The sequence below is a fragment of the Aspergillus costaricaensis genome, assembly GCF_003184835.1.
Source record: "Aspergillus costaricaensis CBS 115574 unplaced genomic scaffold BO79scaffold_20, whole genome shotgun sequence".
Lineage (NCBI taxonomy): Eukaryota > Fungi > Ascomycota > Eurotiomycetes > Eurotiales > Aspergillaceae > Aspergillus > Aspergillus costaricensis.
Window position 1 is genome coordinate 55,959 of NW_020291820.1, and position 19,110 is coordinate 75,068.

Sequence of the window (19,110 nt, forward strand, 5' to 3'; positions counted from 1 at the left end):
TTTTTTTTTTTTTTTTTTTTTTTTTTTCCCTCTTTCTTGTCTCTCGTTCATGGCCGGTTGCAGTTGTGAACAAACCCTTCATCTCCGTTCGCTATTCAATGTTTCAGGGCCCATCTTCAGTTTCAAACATTTTTCTCTTGATTTTCTTCTGATTTCACTGTCATCCATCTTTGTCTTCTTGCATTCATTATGGCATCCATCTTTATGTCATTCTTTTTCCACGAGACTTTTTTTTACATGGGCTCATTGGTTCTGTTGGCGATGCTAAATTGGGGTCCTTCTTTTATTCGACTTCCTTGGGAGGTGCATGTCATTCAATCTTGAAGTGCAAGCATCCTTGCCACTTTGAGTATGCAGATCTACATGCAAACAGTATGAGCTGCTCACAGACAATTCAATCTACACTCCGCGTCATCAATTTGATGGCGTTTACTCAGTAACCATTCCGAGCCCTTGTAGTTTGTCACGTGTATGAGATAATAGTATGAAAATCTGTTGTCAGTACAGCAGCTGTAACACTCAATGATAGCTTATAAATAACCAGTAGCATTGCTCGTCTTGGGAAATGAAGCCCTTGCTCCCTTGGAGAATGCCAAACACTCTGGCAGCGATACTCCGTAGTAGTAGTATTGTGACGATATATATCCAACCACGGAGAGCCCCACACATATGCCCATCCAAATGCGAAACCGAAAATTCCCCAAAATCCCAAACTGAATCCAGACAACATATCCTATTAGCAACCAATGTAAGAAATAAATCACAAAATCCACACTTTATTTGAAAATGGCACCTCCTCGACCCGGCAACACATCCAAAAAACCCAACAAAAAGGAGAGTAGTAAAAAGAAGCCGTCCTCTTCCTCGCAAGCACAACCACGCCGAAACACCAGCAAAACCGATCCCAACCAACATCATGCCGCTCATAAAAATCATGAACTCAACATCTCCACCACCATCCCGCTGACTCTCCAACAACTTCTTCTTAATGTGTTCAAAACCGCCTTGCTCACAAACGGGCACAACTACCTCCATAACCGGGATGATGCTACTACGACTGAAGCCACTGCTGATTCAGCAGAGCAACAGCAGCAGGAGCAACTAGACATCAAAAGTCTGATCCAGACGATCAAAACCCATTTATATAATCGGGACTTTGATTCCGCTTTCACAGATGCGAATGAGGACTTACTTCGTGCTTATGCGTTGCGGTGGAGCTCGTCCAGGGCGTTGGGGTATGCGGGCATCTTTCGTGCGCTGTTGAAGGAGGTAATTAAGCCTGTTTCTAAAGATGATGATGATGATGATGCTGCTGCTGCTGCTGCTGCTTCTACTAAGAATGTCGTGTGTATTGGGGGTGGCGCGGGCGCTGAGATTGTTGCGCTTGCGGCTGCTTGGAGGGATTTTCTGGATGGTGCTGAACTACGATCTTCTTCTTCTGCAAGTGATGAGGGCCAGATTGCGGATGCTGTTAAGGCGGTATCCTTGGATGATGGGAAAGAAGAAGAAGAAAAACAGCTAACTTCTACTTCTACTTCTGCTACTGCTACTTCCACCTACCCCGGCCTCTCCGTCACGGCGGTAGACATCGCAGACTGGTCAAAGGTAGTTGAGCGCTTATCCACCGCTATTCGATCTCCCACAGTGACTGGGTCGAAGTCGCATCCTGCTCCGTTGTTACCCTCCAGTGGAGACGAAGAAAAGAAGGAAAAGAAGACACCCGGTTTCAACGTCCAATTCGAGAAGTTAGATGTCCTCTCTGCGGGGGAGAAGGAACTTCAGGGGTTGTTCTCACGACAGGGCGCGGAATCATGCTCTACTGCCTTGGTGACGTTGATGTTTACTTTGAATGAACTGTTCTCGACGTCGATGGCCAAGGCGACGGGGTTTCTGCTACGTATGACGGATCTGTTGCAGCCTGGGACGGTGCTGCTTGTGGTGGATAGTCCTGGGAGTTATTCGACGTTGAAGTTGGGGAAGGGTGGCGATGGCGAAGTGCGGGAGAGACAGTATCCGATGAAGTTCTTGTTGGATCATACGCTGCTTTCGGTGGCGGAGGGGAAGTGGGAACGGTTGCTGTCGCAGGATTCGAGGTGGTGGAGGAGGGATGCGGCTAGGTTGAAGTATGATGTTGGGGAGGGGGCTGGGTTGGAGGATATGAGGTTTCAGGTTCATGTTTATCGGAGGGTTGGAGAGTAGGGTTTTATGTCTTGTTTGTATGGTTGCATTTGGTTTATGGCTTATAATGATACCTACCATCGTGGAATCTATGTCGTGAAGTCCGTTACCTGCTATAAGGTTTGGATAAGTAGAGGCACACTTGAGAGAGGAATGGGTATGATATTGCTACAGGTCGATGCGAATAGGGGTGCATGCGTGTGAGTGTGAGAGTGTAGGAGAGGAGGAAGAGATGAAGAAAGAAGACCAAACGACATTAATTCGCCACGGAGATCATGCACGCCTGAGATCCATCCGGTTGAAGGAAACGCAACAAAGAAAAGAGAAATAAGAAATACACGTAATTCCATTTACCAAGCCATAGCGCCTTCTAATTTCTCAAGCCCAGCAAGAGGCTAGTGCTCTTTCCGCCTTCCTTGCCATCGTTACCGGGCAGATACGTGACGTTGGGGTTGTTGGCGAGCGTCGTCGCGATCTCCTTGCTGGCGTCGATACGACGGATCTCAATCAGGCCACTGCCGGCCTTGGCAACGGCCTTGCTGATGATATCGGCACTCTCGGCTTCACCCTCGGCGCGGATGACATTGGCCTGACGTTCCTGCTCGGCTCTCTCGACGATGAAACGAGCCCGCTCGGCGTCCTGCTGGGCGATCTGCTTCTGCTCGACGGCGCGTGTGAATTCCTTTCCGAAGGTCATGTGGGTGATGGAGACGTCCTCAAGGGCGATGTTGAACTGAGAGGCTCTCTTCATGAGGTCTGTGCGGATACGGTTGGAGACAGCTTCACGCTGGGTGATCAGCTCGGCGGCATCGAACTGGGCGACAATGGCTTTGAGGACTTCGTTTCCGATAGACGGGAGCACACGCTCATCGTAGTCGATACCGTAGGACTATTCGGGAGGGTCATGGTTAGAGAGGTTGGTCTCAGTTGGGTGTAGAATGGTACACTGTATCTTACCTGGTAGATGGCCGGCAGCTTCGGGACCTCAGGACGGTGCAGCACACGCAGAGTCAAGCTGACCATCTGCAAGTCCTTACTACCCGTGGTGGTAGAGATGTTGCGGGGCTTGGTGCGAACATCGTAGATAATGGCTCGCTGCAACCAAGGGATGAGGAAGTGTGTACCCTCGTTCATGACCTTCTCCTGCACTCCGGACAATCGGTCGAAGATGACAGCGCGGGTACCACCGCGAACATCGTAAATGGAGGAGTTGAAGAGATAGACTCCGGCCGAGATGGGCACGGCGAGGCGGTAGACCTGTTGGAGGAGGGTAGACATGGTGATGGAGTGATGAGCGAGGGGACGGGGACTTCAGCAGCGACAGAGAAACGACCGTAATTATCAGGCGGGCGGGAGTTTGGCTGGAGATGATGTCGAGGCTTTTCGCATGCTGTCCCAAAACGGATTAGCGCTGGGCGGTGGTTTGAACTTCCAACTTCGACTTTCGTCCGTTTTGGTCCGATGGTCACCGACGACGACTTCTCTCTCTCTCCTCTCACGCTCCATCTCTCCCTCCCCACATCGCGCTTTACGTCGCTGATTTTCGTCGTATCTCTTCAAAATGGGTGGCCATCTCGATCCTAAGAATGGAGTGTGAGTTTTCTGCCCCATTGTCTCGTCTTGTCCGCTCCCTAGCTTTTCCGGGGGAAAGGGTACCGTGCGGTCTCGTCTGCCGTGATATCTACCCATGTTCCCTACATCAAATGACTTTGACTCATGTTGAGTCGTAGCTTATTGGCTAATTGTGATGGCTAACTTGTGATTCTTTTAGCTTCCTGGGCTGGTGGGGTGATCTGGGTATGTCTACAATATCAACGTAATTCGCCTGTCTGCGAAGCCTTTCGACTGTCAGCAATATCGGGCCATCGGGCTTGTTACTCGATTATAGCCCTGTACTGTCGACAAAATTCAGCTTCAATAACGACAGAATGCGCAATTGGACTTCGGAACCCCTGCTGACATGGCTTGTTTCTGCGCCATCTAGGATGCCCTACTCCCCAGCGTGTCACCTCCTACTCCATGTCCCCTAACCGCCAGCGCCCTCTTGCCGGTGCCGGTCACGCTGCCATCTTCAACGTTTTCCGCAGATTCAGACACCAGGTCCTCTACGTCGCTCCTCCCTTCATTGCCGCCTACGCCATCATGAACTGGGCTGTTGAGAGGTATGCCTCCCCCTTACGTGCGGACTTGAAGGCCAATAATACGCATGTTTCTGGTACAATTGGACATCCCAGAGCTGACGCTTGGACTTGCTTATAGGAACGAGTACCTCAACTCCAAGCCTGGCCGCCTCCTTGAGGGTGGTGACGAGTAAATGTAACGTGCCAGCTGGGAAAACCTTGAGAGAATAGGGATGGCATGGGGCAATATGGAAGGGCTGGATGTGTGATTGCACTGTACAGTAACTAGAAGCAATCGAATGTGTTGCAATGTTTTTGGCTGCCTTGACCGCGCGTGGGGTGCATCTGTAATCAAGAATGGGCGGCATCGTATAGGCCGGAGGGATTCCACACCCGCTTGAAGCCAACCCGTAGTGTAGTCTGCCAATCACCGGCGGCTATTGCTTGAGCCTTTTCAGCGCGGGAAGTATCCCACGCTTCTTGGAGCAGGTCAATTGGCCATGCGAATTTTCTCTGAATATTTGCGATGCCGAGTGAGTGCTGCCCGAATGCCCGAATGTGATGATTGTGGTACAAAATGAAGATGTTGAACTGCCTTGGCCGTGATACTAAAGTATCCTAAAGGACCACAATTGCCCCGACGATTGGATGGAGAATAATGCGCGTTGACCAATTGAGTTACGCAAGTATTTACTATCCATTAGGATTATCGTACAATTCTGATCAAGATAAGACAGAAAGAAAGACTCTTTTGAGGCAGGTTGAAGTGGATGCTATTACTCTTAAGTTACAGACACAAGGTCATACCATAACCAGCAATACGGCAACCAAACCCACTGGCCAGAAGATAAAATTACCGAAACGGGCGACAAAAGAGAGAAAACCCCACCTGAGTGGCCGCCATCGCCGGTGATAAATTACCACTGGTCAGCGGCCGTACATACAATTTTTCTGTTTCTGGTTTTCAACTTTTCCCCCACTCCGCATGCGTTCGTCTCTCGTCGCTTCTTTCCTTTCGCTTTCCTTCTCTCCTCCTTCCTCCTCTTCTCTCTCTTCCTCTTCTTCTCTTCTCTTCCGTCTCCCTTCAGCTGCTTCTTCGCTGTCTGCTCTCCGTCTTCGTCCTCGTCTTCTCCGTCCTTTTCACCACTCTATCACCATGAGCGACATCACTCACCCCACCATCAAGGGTATGTTAGTAGTAGTTCTTTACCTTATCCGCACCATCCAACCACCCCTCCATCATCACCTCGCGGTTTACCCCGCCTCCTGTTCTCTTCGCAATTCCCAAACCTACTCTTCAAATTCATTCAATGGATCAATTCCCGATTATGACGCTTCAATGAGCGCAATCTCGCCTCAAGACGATGTCATCTCACTACATACCCCTCCGACGAGAATTTATTACCCCTCCTCGCTAACATTGGCTCTTCGCTTTTTTCTACAGATGGCTGGTTCTCCGAGCAGTCTGACATGTGGCCCGGCCAGGCCATGAACCTCAAGGTTAACCAGATCCTCCACCACGAGAAGTCCAAGTACCAGGATGTTCTCGTTTTCGAGAGCAGCGACTACGGCACCGTCCTCGTCCTCGACAATGTCATCCAGTGCACTGAGCGCGATGAGTTCTCGTATGTTTTGGAACCCTTCTCATGAGCTACTTTCCATTTCCGAAAATACCATTGGCCCTAACATCATATGACTACAGCTACCAGGAGATGATCACCCACCTCGCCATGAACTCCCACCCCAACCCCAAGAAGGTCCTTGTCATCGGTGGTGGTGACGGTGGTGTCCTCCGTGAGGTCGTCAAGCACGAGACCGTCGAGGAGGCCACCCTGTGCGACATTGACGAGGTAAATCAATAGAAAATCCCCGCGTGCTTGTGCCGTGTGTGAGAATATGTGGCTCATGGTTTCTCAGGCTGTTATCCGTGTCTCCAAGAAGTACCTTCCTGGCATGAGCATTGGCTTCCAGCACCCCAACGTCAAGGTCCACGTTGGCGATGGTTTCCAGTTCCTTAAGGAGCGCCAGAACGAGTTCGATGTTATCATCACTGACAGCTCTGACCCCGAGGGTCCCGCTGAGAGCCTCTTCCAGAAGCCTTACTTCGAGCTTCTGCGCGATGCGCTCCGTGAGGGAGGTGTCATCACCACACAAGGTTGTTCGTCGCCTTTCATTAGTCCCTTCTTGCCCTTTCTATCCCACTTCTTTCTCCCCTTCTTAACTTCTCTCTATCTCTCTCAAACTTTTCATGTTGTTTGTGTTTTCTGTGTTGTCTGTATTTTCTCGTCGCGAACTATGAAGCTAACCTTGTTACGCCCCAAACCACCCGACCCCTAACCCGGGATCGGTTTGGGTTCGTGTTTTCTACCCATACAGCCGAGAACCAATGGCTGCACCTGTCTCTGATCACCGACCTCAAGAAGTCCTGCAAGGAGGTCTTCCCCGTCGCCGAATACGCCTACACCACCATCCCCACCTACCCCTCCGGCCAGATCGGCTTCATGGTCTGCTGCAAGGATGCCACCCGTAACGTCAAGGAGCCCGTTCGCAGCTGGACCCGCGAGGAGGAGGAGAAGCTCTGCCGCTACTACAACCAGGACATCCACCGCGCCAGCTTCGTTCTCCCCAACTTCGCCCGCAAGGCTCTGGACGCTTAGACTATCTGAAGTTTTATCGTTCTAATACTTTGGGTGGTGGCCTCCTCCGTTTCGAGGCCCCACGGCGGCTGATAATCGATGATGATCTGACGATGACGAATATAACAAAAGATTTCTGCTGCTTCCTCAATAATATTCCCCCGATGCTTCACATGGATTGACACGTGAGATGCAAGGATTTACTAAGATATAATACTAGCCAATATCCGCTTTGGGAAAAGTGGACACTATATGACTACGTCGTAATCCAACCGTATATGTACGCGCTTAGTTCGGTGTTGCTGCCGGTGAAGCTTGTCCAAGTCCACTTGAAAGCCAAAACTGGTGCTAGTATACTCCCATCATAGACCAATTCCCCTCTAAATCTACCCTAGGAAAAATAAAACTATCATAAACCAAGAAATTGAATAAGAAAGGTTGCATATATTTTTATCTTCAAAGAAAAAGTCGTTAAAAATTAGGACTTCTCCCAGGGGTATCATCGCCCACAGGGATCAACATCGTCCCGGATACTCATAAACATGATTCAGTACAAACCATCACGATGCCACCGCAAGACATTTACAGAATCTGCTGGAAAGCACGGTTGATGGGAGAGCGCACGGTGTGGCCCTTGTAGAAGTCAATGGTGGCGACAGCGCGCTTGCTGATGCCCTCAGGAGTGAACTCGAATTTCTGTTGTATAATGAATTAGTATATGCCGTTATCAAGGGGGGAGGGGGGATATGTATTTTGGAGCTTACCTTGTAGACATCCTTGTAGGGGCCAGAGGCACCGAAGCGGTTGAGACCGAACTGCTCGTGAGCGTAGCGCTCCCAGCCCATGGTGGTGAGAGCCTCGACGGAGAGGACGGGGATGTTGTCGGGGAGGACCTGGAGCTTGTAGGCCTTGTCCTGGGCATCGAAGACCTCGAAGCAAGGAACGGAGACGACGCGGGCAGCAATGCCGTGCTTCTCCTTGAGGTAGGTGGCAGCCTCGATACAGATGCTGACCTCGGAACCGGTGGAGATGAGGGTGACGGCAGCGTCGGGGGCCTCGAGGGCGACGTAGGCACCCTTGAGGGCCTTCTCGATGGTGGAAGCCTCGAGCTGGGGCAGGTTCTGACGGGTGAGGGCCAGAATGCTGGGGGTGTGCTTGGAGGTCAGAGCAGAGTAGTAGGCAGCGCTGGTCTCGTTGCCGTCAGCAGGGCGCCAGACCATGCAGTTGGGCAGAGCACGGAAGTGAGCCAGAGTTTCAATAGGCTGGTGGGTAGGACCGTCCTCACCCAGACCGATGGAGTCGTGGGTGGCAACGTAGATGGTGCGGACACGGGAGAGGGCCGACAGACGGACGGCACCGGCCGCGTAGGAGACGAAGTTCAGGAAGGTACCACCAGCGGGGATGACGGTACCGTAGGCGGCGAGACCGTTCATGACGGCGGCCATGGCGTGCTCACGGACACCGTAGCGGAGGTAGCGACCGGACCAGTCACCGATGTTGTACTCGGGGGGCTGGAAGTCGACGGCGTTCTTCCAGCGGGTGTTGTTGGAGCCAGTCAAGTCGGCAGAGCCGGACAGAAGCTCGGGAACGACATCGTGGATCTTCTCGAGGACAGCCTCGGAGAGCTTACGGGTAGCAACGGCAGCGTCGGTGGGCTTGTAGACGGGCAGGCTCTTCTCCCAGCCCTCGGCAAGCTTGCCGGAGAGACGGCGGGTGAGCTCGGCGTGCTCCTTGGGGTACTCAGAAGCGTACTTCTGGAGGAGCTGGTTCCACTCCTGCTCCTTAGCAGCACCCTCAGCGGCGTGCTTGTGGTAGAGGTCGTAGACCTGCTGGGGAACGACGAAGGTCTGCTTGGGGTCGAAGCCGAAGAGCTGCTTGACACCCTCGCAGTCGTCAGCCTTCAGGGGGTTACCGTGGACACCGCCAGTACCCTGGAGCTTGGAACCGAAACCGATGGTAGTAGTCAGACGGATGACGGAGGGCTTGTCAGTGACAGCCTGGCACTTCTTGATGGCGGCCTCAATGCCCTCAAGGTCGTTGTCACCGTCCTTGACGTACTCGGTGTGCCAGCCGTAGGCCTCGAAACGCTTCATAACATCCTCAGTGAAGGCGCACTTGGTGTCACCGTCTGCAAAACAAAACCGAATTAGTATGGTTGTAATTCTGAGGGGGATTAGGGTGTTGAATGAAGCTTACCGATGGAGATTCCGTTGTCGTCGTAGATAGCAATGAGGTTACCGAGCTTCAGGTGACCAGCCATGGAGGCGGCCTCGCTGGCAATACCCTCCATGGCGCAGCCATCACCGAAGAAGCAGTATGTGTAGTTATTGAAGAGGGTGTAGCCGGGCTTGTTGAAGACGGCAGCGGAGTGACGCTCAGCAATGGCAAGACCAACGGCGTTGGCGAAACCCTGACCCAGAGGACCAGTGGTGACCTCGACACCGGGGGTGTCGTGAGCCTCGGGGTGACCGGGGGTGATGCTGTCGAGTTGCTACACAAGCAGAATGGTTAGGACATGACTACAATTGGGCCCCCAGAAAGAACTCTCGGCGGATACATACTCTGAAGGACTTCAGGTCATCCATGGAGACCTGGTAGCCGAAGAGGTGAAGGAGAGCATATTGGAGCATGCAGCCGTGGCCGTTGCTGTGAAGGAATTAATAAAGCGATTACTTGGACAGTACTGGGTGCAGGTCGGAACTTACGAGAGAACGAAGCGGTCACGGTTAGCCCAGTCGGGATTTTGGGGGTTGAAGCTCATGAACTTGTTGAAGAGGACGTGGGACACGGGGGCCATGCCCATAGGGGCACCGGGGTGACCGGAGTTGGCCTTGAAGGTGGCATCCACCTAGGGGACTATTAGTTTCAAATTTGACTCTTATCAATAATTCCTTGGAAGGAATGACCACTCCGCAAGCCATGGCTAGTAAAACAAGGAGCTCCGAGGAGATAGCAGCTACACATAGCTAATCATCAACGCGGGAGGCTGTGCTCCGCGGAGTCCCTGTGATACCAGGAATGGGCTTCCGGTGCCGGAGCTCTGGAGAAGCTCTCCGTCACACCGGAATCGGATGGGAGTGGGATAAGGAAGCAAGAGAATGGAAGCAGGAGATGCATACCGCGAGAGTGCGGATGGTGTTGATGGCCAATTGGTCAACGTCGTTGTAACCCATGATTGCTGTGTCTAGAAGAGAAGGAGGGAAAGGTTAGAGAGGGAGGTTGAATGGGGGAAAGTTGAAAGTTGTTGGGGAAGAAATGAGGGGAGGGGCCATACTATTTAAATCCTACCAAGTTCTTGTTTTTTTTAAGTAGCGGGATGATCCAACAAACAATCAACACAAATGGGAAGACCACCACAAGATGAAGAAAGGGAGAAAGATGACTGAGAGAGGAGAAGAAGAAGAAGAAGAGAAAGAAGGAAGAAGAGAGAAGGAGAAATGATGACAGGGAAGGGGGAGGGGGGGGGAAAGCGAGCCAGACGAGCGGAGTGGGATGGAGGGCAACCGCGACCAAGAGAGCCAGCGAGGGTGAGAAAGGGAAGGTGGGGGGGCAATGATGTCTGTGGTGGGGCACCTCTCTTTCACCGGCTGCTCGGAGGGGGTTACAAACTCGCTGTCCACGGCTATTCTTTTCTACTCTCTTCGGACTCGGGGTCGGCTATTGCTAGGCAATTGATTGATCTTGGACAGTAGATAACTGGATCTACAGCCGGAGAATGTAACGGAGATGATGTTCGTATGGGGGGGTGTTTAGGGTGAAGCTGTCGAGGTCCTCAAGGTAGTAGGTATACTTGATTGATGATTGATGATGATGTTATGCACAATCTGCCCCTCCCCCGCTGCCTCAGGCAATAGGCGGTCCCTCCGGAATTCAATGCAACCTTTTTTTTCAGCTCTCAACAAAAGTAACTGTAGAGCTACAGAGAACAATTTTGATATGATCATCTCATCTGTACTAGACTAGTAAAATGATGAAGAATAGCAAGAGCTCGCTTCTGTTCACCATCATCTGACGGCAGAGAGAAGTCTGGAAGTATCCCTCCGAAACGCCACCAGGACAGCTCCCCCCTCCAACATTACATACTTGCTCGATAATTGCAGGGACAAGAGTTGCATTGCTCCTCCCCTCGACCAATTGTCTACCATTAAGCCCTGTAACCTGTCATATCGAAACACGCAGATCTCTGAGTTGGCCCTAACAACTCTCAGATAACATAACTACTCAACCTCTTACAAAATGCTCTTCACCCCGCCGGCCATTGACACTCTACTTACTGAGTTTCTATAGCAATAATCACCCACCCACCACCATATTATTTCCCGGGCTAGAAATCAAATACCTACTACCTATAGGCGGATTCCTCCCCAACATAGCAATTCTCCGGGAGCATTATTCATTCAAATGAGCAGCCCCATTAGTCACCCCGTGTGTTTCTGTCTGCTGGGTCCCGGAGGACGCTGCTCCGCCAACGGGGTACCTTAGCAAGTCACTATCTCTCCGCTTTTTCCTTTCCCACGCTTTTACACGGAGTCCGGATTCCAGCCCAGTCTCCATCAATAATCATAACCACAACAACAACAACCACATTGTAGACTACTATCGAGTCTAGCTTTCGGAGCACATATCTCCTAAATAAATATTCAGCAGGTCAAGTGATTTGATTATGAAGCAGGAACACGCGGCAATTGTCGGTCACGCATCGCAGCAGAATTTTTCCCTCTCATTGCTTTGCTTCCGGAGGTTTGCATTTCCGATGCTTTCCATCCAGGGCAAGACAGGTCGGTACTTAGGTGTGTACCGTGAAAGAAGACATAGCGATGGCTGCCCAGTCCATTGTACCAAGTACTTGGTAGGTAGCTAGTTGGAGGAGGCCCTCGTCAATCCTTGTCGCAACTAGAAAATCATCTCATGCAGCTAGAGTTGTGCAGTCGCCGACTGAAACGTTGTTATTTCCGGGTTACTTAGTAGCTATCCAAGTAGGTAGGTACTAACTAGTTAGCTTGCAAGGTTCATTCTGGGCCGCTCAGATCGAACGGCTTCCCCGATTAGTCCAATCCGTGTGCCGTTCGGGGAATGCGCCCGGGACTCTCTGCCTCTGATTGATGCTCGGACCGGGGATGGTGGGAGGGCCTGTGAGACGCATGTGTAAATACTTAGTAGTGGTAGGCTCGCTCTGCTCGGTCGTTTGCAGTCAGATGCGTTTGGTGAAAAGTATGCAGGTATCCATCCTATGGTAAACTGTTCGGGAGTACTTGACTACTAACTAGTATGCGGCTGCCCTGCCATCATGTGAGGGTTGGCCATACTATCTCTTGGCAGGTGCATGTGATTCAATTCATGTGAGTCTGGAAATTCTATGGTAGGGAGCAAGCAATGGCTACCTTCGTTACATCCTGGACCCAGAAGGGAAGCAGGAAACATTAGAACTTGAATTGCAAGACGCGGCAATCATCCGATTCACAAGGATATGATTACTTAAAACAGACATACTTGAAGATCCATCATTCAAGATACTATATACTCAAACATTATAGGGACAAAGGGTCAGGATATGACCCCCGACTGACACTCTTTGTAAAGTGCCAAATGGAAACCGAGACTCCCTGCACCGACCAGGTATCACAAACGAAACAGATGGGGAGAAACAACAAGGAAAAAGAAATATAGACTTCCTCTCGCTCCACCCTTACAATCCCAATAATAATCAGAAGAAACTCCATTGACACCCAAAGGTCATTGCGTTCATGAAAAAGGCTTGTCTTCCGAGCATGATAGCTCAGACAGCCAGTCGCCGATCCCAGCCGTTAATCAGTCCAAACTCATCCACTTCATCTTCCACAGCCGGAATCATGACATTCCGGAACGAGCCCAAGAAATTGGCCTGCTCTTCCGGCGACAGCCGCAGATCGTTGTATGGCACCCCTTCTTCGGCACTGCCTTCGTCGGAGTAGCTGAGCACACTCTGTGCCGGTAGATCCTGGTTGGCTGGCACGTCGCTATTGCTACTGGCTGACCATGCCTCGGGAGACAACCCTTGCAGCTCTGCGTGTGGCGCTGACAACGGTGCTACCATGGGATCCCCCTTGTGGGCGAACTCAGCAGTGAGGGAAGCGAAGGGACCACTGTCTTCACCACACTCCCTTCCCCCATAGATCCCCGTGAAGATGTTCGAATAGCCGCGGTCCATGTCACTCAGGACGACTTCCCAGTCGGATACCGTGATAGGCCCGCCCGGATGATCCGACGGTGCGGAGCTCGAAAGCACATGACTGCTATCGTACGCGCCGGAAGACGAAGGGTAGACTGTTTTGTTCGTAGATACATCTAGCGCGTGGAAGTTGTCCGGTGGCAAGCTAGCCCAGCTGGAGGACCTGATGTGGCGTTGGGCGGCATTGGGACTCGCTCCGCAGATAGTGGCCCTCCGGGAGGGCGAATCCGGCGTTTCGTGGTGGTTTGAACCGGTCATTTCACTCAGGCGCGACTTCCACGACTGAAGTTGCTTCTTCGGGGACTTCAAAGGTCTCTGCAAGGGCGGCGACATGTCCTGCGGCTTGCCAATCGACACATGCTTGCTATTATTCAAAGAAACGAAAACACGGGCCAAAGCGCTGAACTCCGCCGCCGAGGACGACGACTCAGATTCTAATTGATCGATGACTGCGGTGAGCAACTTTTGACTCTCCTTGACGAGCTTGCTGTCACGCTTCAGCCCGATGCTTTGCCAAAGAAGGCCTAATCCTGTAGCGAAAACCAGCTCCTTCCGATTAATACTCACGGAGAGACAGAGACGTCTCTCATCGAGCAATTGAAGGATCTGGATAATGTGCTTGGCTGAGTCGGAAACTGTAAGGATAGAAGGGGACCGGACGTGCTCCTCGCCGAAGCAAACCGCAGGGCGGTGGATCAATGAACGAATGAAGTAGTAGACGAGGGACTAGGAACAAGTCAGTACACGCATGTGATAGTCGGAGGAGGGCTTGCGGTAATTACCAGAAGGGGCGATCGGCTACTAGTGACATTGGTGCTAGGCTTGTCTTGAGAGAACTCAAGGCGAAGGTGAGCAGGTAAGCCCTTCACCCACTCATCCAATTGCTCTGCAACTGAGCGTAGCTTCGACAGAGGAACATCGTACCCTCCATCAGAGGGATAGATATCCTCCAAAACCTTGTTCAACACGCGCGAACCGGCGAATAGCGCGATCGCACTCGAGATACGGGTAGACTCTCCAGGAAGAGTGGGCAAGAAGCCCGATTCCGTAACGTTTTCATCATCGATATCTTCGGGGTACTCGGTCTTGATGTCCTCTTCACGTAGTAAAACAGGCAATCCTGTCAAAGCGGCGGTGAATCTGGATATTGGTTAGACAAGAAACGCTAGGGAAGGCCTTGAGAGGGTCCACTCACCGATCGAGAGTATATTGGCACCAGAACACCTTCTTCCGGGTTTCTGCCATGAGAGCATTCGACGAGAAACGTTTCTGGCTCTGATGCAGTCTGAGTTGTTGACTAAGACTGACGGCAAGACCCCGATAGCGTAGGAGGCTCGTGTAATCACCCTTCGTCATGCAGTACATTTGAGCGAGCACGTAGCATTGCATTGTTGCAACAGATACATCACTGGCGATAGATTCGAGAATCGAGGACCAATTGTCTTCGAAAAAAGTTGGGTCCTGGTTGGTTCTCGACTGCAAAAGCCCAATGAGTTTCCCATCTGGTCTGGCTAGATTAGGGTTAAAGCTTACCATTGAAGCAAGGGCGGCAATGCCGAAGATCAAATTTAGTTGTGCCAAGTCGTGCTTGCTGCCCTGCATAGACTCGGTGCCTGAAAGGTACTGTTCATAAGCTTTGAGAATAGTGGGTCGGTGAACAACCGGATAAAGAGGAGCCCATTCTTGGAAGAAGATGTTGATGAGCTGATCGGATACAAGCCGGGGCGCCGTGCGAATGGCCTGGTCGACGCGGGAATGGGATATGGCCGGGGGAGCGGCCAAAGACTTGATCGCGACATTTGACGGCAATCGGTTTTGATCTATGAGTTTATTTGTGAAGACGTCTAACAGGGTTAGCCATGAGCCTTTTATCAAAAACCGCTTCAACTCGTTTCGGGGTTTGTATGGGATGGATCCCAGGAAGTGAGCAAGTAGGGACGGTGAAACATACCAACAAAACCGCGAGTACTGGAGATTCCTGCACTATCAGTTGAAGTCGACTCATTAGGCGGCAACGATTGTGGGATTTGAATTACACCCTCATCTGCATCGGAGGCGTTGGACCGTGCAGGCGCAGATGGCGACGGCGCTGCAGCACTAGGTCTCTGACGCGAGGAAGGAGAGAAAGAGTGTATACGAGAGAGCACATCGATCTTTTCATCCTTTTCATCCAACAGATTCTTGAGATCCCTAACTTCGGATTCCAGGGCGCGCACTCTTTCCTCCAGCGACTCGGTATATCCACGAGGGAAAGCACGGCGACTGAGCTTGTCGCTAGTTTTGCATTCGAAGCCGACATTGGCGCATTGTGTACAACAGGGACGAACGCCGTCGCAACGGATTTTCTTGCTTCTGCAACGATCACAGGCCTGGGCGATACGACTCTGAGAGCCGTTCCCGACCTTGATCACTTTCATCGGGAGAATTCCAGGCATGTTGGCTGGATGCTGTGGCGCATCTGCCTTGGGAAATGGATCGAATTGGCGCCGGACTTGGGGGAGTAGATTCGACGGTACACTCGAGGGGGGGTTCAGTAGGTAGTTGATGCGAACGCCTTGGGATCACCAGTGAGACGGGTCTGGAGAACCTAGGTGTAACTCTCTATGTGAGAGGAGAGGGTGGAGATGCGGAAGTAGTGTCAAGATTAAGGTAAGCGGAGGATGACAGCGGGGTTAAGGGACTTTTGAAAGAGAGAGAAGGTGGGAAGAGCCAAAGAGAGAGTGTGTGGTGGCGGTAAGATGGGTTTGTAAGGCGTGAGGATGAAGGAGAGGACCGACGGGGCAGAAGAAGAGCGACCAGAAGCAAGCAACTTTTCGATGTAAGTACGTACGGCGAAGGTATCAGGCCTGGTAACAAATGTTCCGCGGTGCGGCCTGAGGATTGAACCGGCTCAAAAGGGGGGGCTGGTGGGGCTGTCTATTGTGGGTCATGCGCTGGGATGCCGGCCAATCCCCGTTGTGGACTCAGCTCATTCGCTCAGCCGACAGTCGGCGGGCTTCCAAAAGTTGACTTGGAATCTTTGGAAGGTTCAGTTTTGTGGGTTGGAGTAATACCGGTATGGTAAGTCTGGAGCCGCTGAGGTTATTCGAATTGAGTGACTCTCTTCCCCGGTCCTCGGCACTTGTCGGTTGACAGCAGCTGATTTGTAACATCACATACTATGAAGACAAACAGCACTGGTTTCATCTCTGGCTTACATTGATTGATTCGCCATTCATCTATTAGTGGTCTGAGTAGTAGTACTAGTTAGTATCTATTTACCTATCTAGATACGCGGGTAAATACTAGAAATGACTAGCTGAGCCGAGGCGGAGTATTGCATCGGAGAACGAGGGATACTTATGTGTTTAGACGAGGCTACGTAGTATCCAATAGGTAACAGCATTAATTTACTTATAAGCTAGTACTAGTAGAATAGCAGTAAGACGCCGCCCCCTTCGTCTCATCAGCATCAATCTCCTCGCTGTCACCTTATCAGAAAAGAGAAAAGTTGGCACTGACAGGCCCCTGGCACAACCCGCGTCGACGCCTCGGCACTGGCGGCGGCAGGAACAACTTCCACCAAGGGCAAGTCCACAGCAGACCTACTCCGACCAGCGCGGCCACTAATGTATGATTAATGGCACCGGTGCAATAAGGCCTCTTTCCACCGGAGATTCCTACCGTAGTACATTAATTCTCCTTACAGGGGTGTTCAGAAGGGCAAGTGATTGGCGAGCCATAAGACACACAACCAGTCAGATAGGATCCACGATGGGATTCTCGTATCATCAAGGTTGAGTGTCCCCGTCTATTGCCATATCTAATCATATCGTCACGGATGGCTGCCAAGGCCCATGGTTGCAATCTATTCCCCCTCGCAAGCACGGATTATCGGGGGTGATTATGGAGAATGCACGAGGACTAGTATGTAGATGAACCAGACAAAACCGACACTAGCAGAACGCAAGTGCGGTCCGGCTCTTGAAGATCACAGCATTCCGAGCCAGCAAAGCTTTGCCGGTTTCCACCGGGCTCGCGGTCCGACAAATGTGGGAGAGTGGATGGGGACCCGATGGAGATCACTTTCAGTCTTTTGCCAACTGTCCACTGTCCAGACCATCAGACTCTAATATTACCACTTCTCTCTACCGTGGTTGGTCAACAACCAACCACCTCCTCCCCGCGATTCGGAACCCAACTGGCACCCGGACGCTTGATTTACTAAATGACATTGAATGGTGGCTATTCAGACAGATTACGTATTCATCTACAAGCGATCTTCAGTTTTCCTTCTCTAAGTTTCTATCTTCTGAGAGAAAAGAAAAAACAAAGTTAACTATAATATTGACGATGATGAAATTGTCTCATGCAACTGCAAGGCAGATCTGTTGCTCTCACCATTATTATTGACTCCAATTCCAGCCCAACCAGGGTGGGGAATCCGAGCGTTCGCCGAACCATTCCCGTTTGAGTCAAGGTCTCGTCCCCTGGGTCACTCTGAATATGAACTGCCTCATGCGGTGTCGCCACTGATTTCCCCCCCCCCGGCGTTCGCGGCTGGAAGATCGCGGAGAGTAAGCGCTCCTGATCTTGGATTCTGGATTATTATCCTCGTATTCCCATTGATCGAATGGCACGAGGCCTGAACGAGATCGAGTCTGCTTATTTTCTCAGTGGGGAAACACCAAGAGGATTCAATATCACTCATATAAAAGCTCCTCAGCTGCAAATTTCTTTGCTTCTTTCTATTTACTTTTTTTTTTCCCTCGCCCTGCCCGACGGGGATATCCGACAGACTTATCAGCGACTAGTGGTTATCACATTCATTAATATAATATGTCCTGGGTACTCCGAGCGCTTTTTTTTCATTTATGTTGACCGTGGCTCGGTGAAAGTTGGTCGTGCGCCGAGCGTTTGCCGAGAAAACGCAGAGGTGGAGGCGGAAATCCATGGACCATCAATGACTGCAGTCTGGAAGGGGGCTGTGATTCGCCCACTGCTATTGTTCTAGTTTTGTAAAATCAGTGCGATGAACACCTGAGGCAAGACATTTTTGGTCATTGTCAGTGGTGGGTTTGACTATTACGGAGTAGTCAGCACTGCTTGGGGCCAGTTGACCAGCCGGTGTGACATTCACATTGGTCGATAGTTCGGCGCTCTGCAACTGCTGTGCATATCTCACTCAATAAAATAAATCCTCCCAGGCCCAGAAGGCTGGCTGGCTGGCTGGCTGGCTGGCTGGACCACCTTCTCGTTAGCCAGGGTCTCCTGGGCCTCTAGCAGTCGATCATGGCGGACCGTAGCTGTAGCGTGCATGAATCTGGCCCCCACGAGCTGAGATTCTGATAAGTATCTAGCATCTTCACATCCCCCCGATGTAACTAGGATGTACCTAGTACGTACCTGATGGCCTTCTTACATGGGTACTTTCACGGTAAGACCCAAAAGCACGCGAAAAGTATCCGATCGATATCTAGTAAGATACCACAGGGCTGCAGTAACGAATCCCTTGAGTGAACTTACTGTAATATCTTACCAACACACCAAGTCAATCTTCATAGTAAGTAGACACCACCTCAGCGACATCGGACCCTCAAAACCTTAGTTGACTCCAAGTACTAAGTAACTTACCAATAATCACCAATCACTATCTAAGCTGAAGCAACTCCCTTGGCAACTCTAAGTATGAATCACCGCAAACGTCATCACTACAGCACAATCCCATAATTACTATTTCAATTAAATAAATAAATAAAATAAATAGTCTCGTGCCAATCCTTCCAGGCAAACTAGTTACAAAATGGCATTTGCCCAGAAATTGTAATTTAAAGTTTCACCAACCAGGACCAATTAATTCCTTTTCTTTTCCTTCTCGTCACTTCTTCCAACCAATCCAACGCTCTCGTTTTTGGGAAGGATCGCTTTACCCCGCGGTGGGTAAGATACTACTTAGTACTTACTCAGACTAACTCAAACTCAGATCTTC

At 51.0% G+C, this 19,110-nt stretch overlaps 6 protein-coding genes across 6 annotated transcripts; 3 read left to right on the forward strand and 3 right to left on the reverse strand.

Moving 5' to 3' along the window:
• Window positions 1–728: 728 nt before the first annotated feature.
• On the forward strand, window positions 729–2,199 carry BO79DRAFT_196810 (25S rRNA (uracil2843-N3)-methyltransferase; the record flags this gene model as incomplete). The annotated part of the gene is made up of 2 exons (XM_025681228.1): window positions 729–1,252; window positions 1,292–2,199. Exons 1-2 carry the CDS (start codon window positions 787–789, stop codon window positions 2,197–2,199), a joined length of 1,374 nt encoding a protein of 457 aa, XP_025538355.1. The 5' UTR covers window positions 729–786.
• Window positions 2,200–2,335: 136 nt separating this feature from the next.
• phb1 (prohibitin subunit PHB1) lies at window positions 2,336–3,685 on the reverse strand. The gene is made up of 2 exons (XM_025685522.1): window positions 3,136–3,685; window positions 2,336–3,067 (listed from the first exon to the last, which is right to left on the reverse strand). The coding sequence occupies exons 1-2, from the start codon at window positions 3,454–3,456 to the stop codon at window positions 2,549–2,551; spliced, it is 840 nt and encodes a 279-aa protein (XP_025538356.1). The 5' UTR covers window positions 3,457–3,685; the 3' UTR covers window positions 2,336–2,548.
• Window positions 3,536–4,607, forward strand: BO79DRAFT_209627 (ubiquinol--cytochrome-c reductase subunit 8). The gene is made up of 4 exons (XM_025682638.1): window positions 3,536–3,771; window positions 3,950–3,975; window positions 4,163–4,340; window positions 4,438–4,607. The coding sequence occupies exons 1-4, from the start codon at window positions 3,740–3,742 to the stop codon at window positions 4,490–4,492; spliced, it is 291 nt and encodes a 96-aa protein (XP_025538357.1). The 5' UTR covers window positions 3,536–3,739; the 3' UTR covers window positions 4,493–4,607.
• Window positions 4,608–5,292: 685 nt separating this feature from the next.
• BO79DRAFT_209629 (spermidine synthase) lies at window positions 5,293–7,156 on the forward strand. The gene is made up of 5 exons (XM_025682639.1): window positions 5,293–5,485; window positions 5,743–5,923; window positions 6,001–6,148; window positions 6,216–6,453; window positions 6,675–7,156. Exons 1-5 carry the CDS (start codon window positions 5,455–5,457, stop codon window positions 6,953–6,955), a joined length of 879 nt encoding a protein of 292 aa, XP_025538358.1. The 5' UTR covers window positions 5,293–5,454; the 3' UTR covers window positions 6,956–7,156.
• An 86-nt stretch (window positions 7,157–7,242) lies between these two features.
• On the reverse strand, window positions 7,243–10,410 carry tktA (transketolase tktA). Its single transcript, XM_025684806.1, has 7 exons — window positions 10,209–10,410; window positions 10,054–10,118; window positions 9,640–9,782; window positions 9,496–9,580; window positions 9,131–9,425; window positions 7,699–9,062; window positions 7,243–7,630 (listed from the first exon to the last, which is right to left on the reverse strand). The coding sequence occupies exons 2-7, from the start codon at window positions 10,105–10,107 to the stop codon at window positions 7,517–7,519; spliced, it is 2,055 nt and encodes a 684-aa protein (XP_025538359.1). The 5' UTR covers window positions 10,108–10,118; window positions 10,209–10,410; the 3' UTR covers window positions 7,243–7,516.
• Window positions 10,411–12,424: 2,014 nt separating this feature from the next.
• On the reverse strand, window positions 12,425–15,910 carry facB (C6 transcription factor FacB/Cat8). The gene is made up of 5 exons (XM_025682640.1): window positions 15,094–15,910; window positions 14,676–14,986; window positions 14,338–14,618; window positions 13,925–14,282; window positions 12,425–13,868 (listed from the first exon to the last, which is right to left on the reverse strand). Exons 1-5 carry the CDS (start codon window positions 15,575–15,577, stop codon window positions 12,711–12,713), a joined length of 2,592 nt encoding a protein of 863 aa, XP_025538360.1. The 5' UTR covers window positions 15,578–15,910; the 3' UTR covers window positions 12,425–12,710.
• Window positions 15,911–19,110: the final 3,200 nt, after the last annotated feature.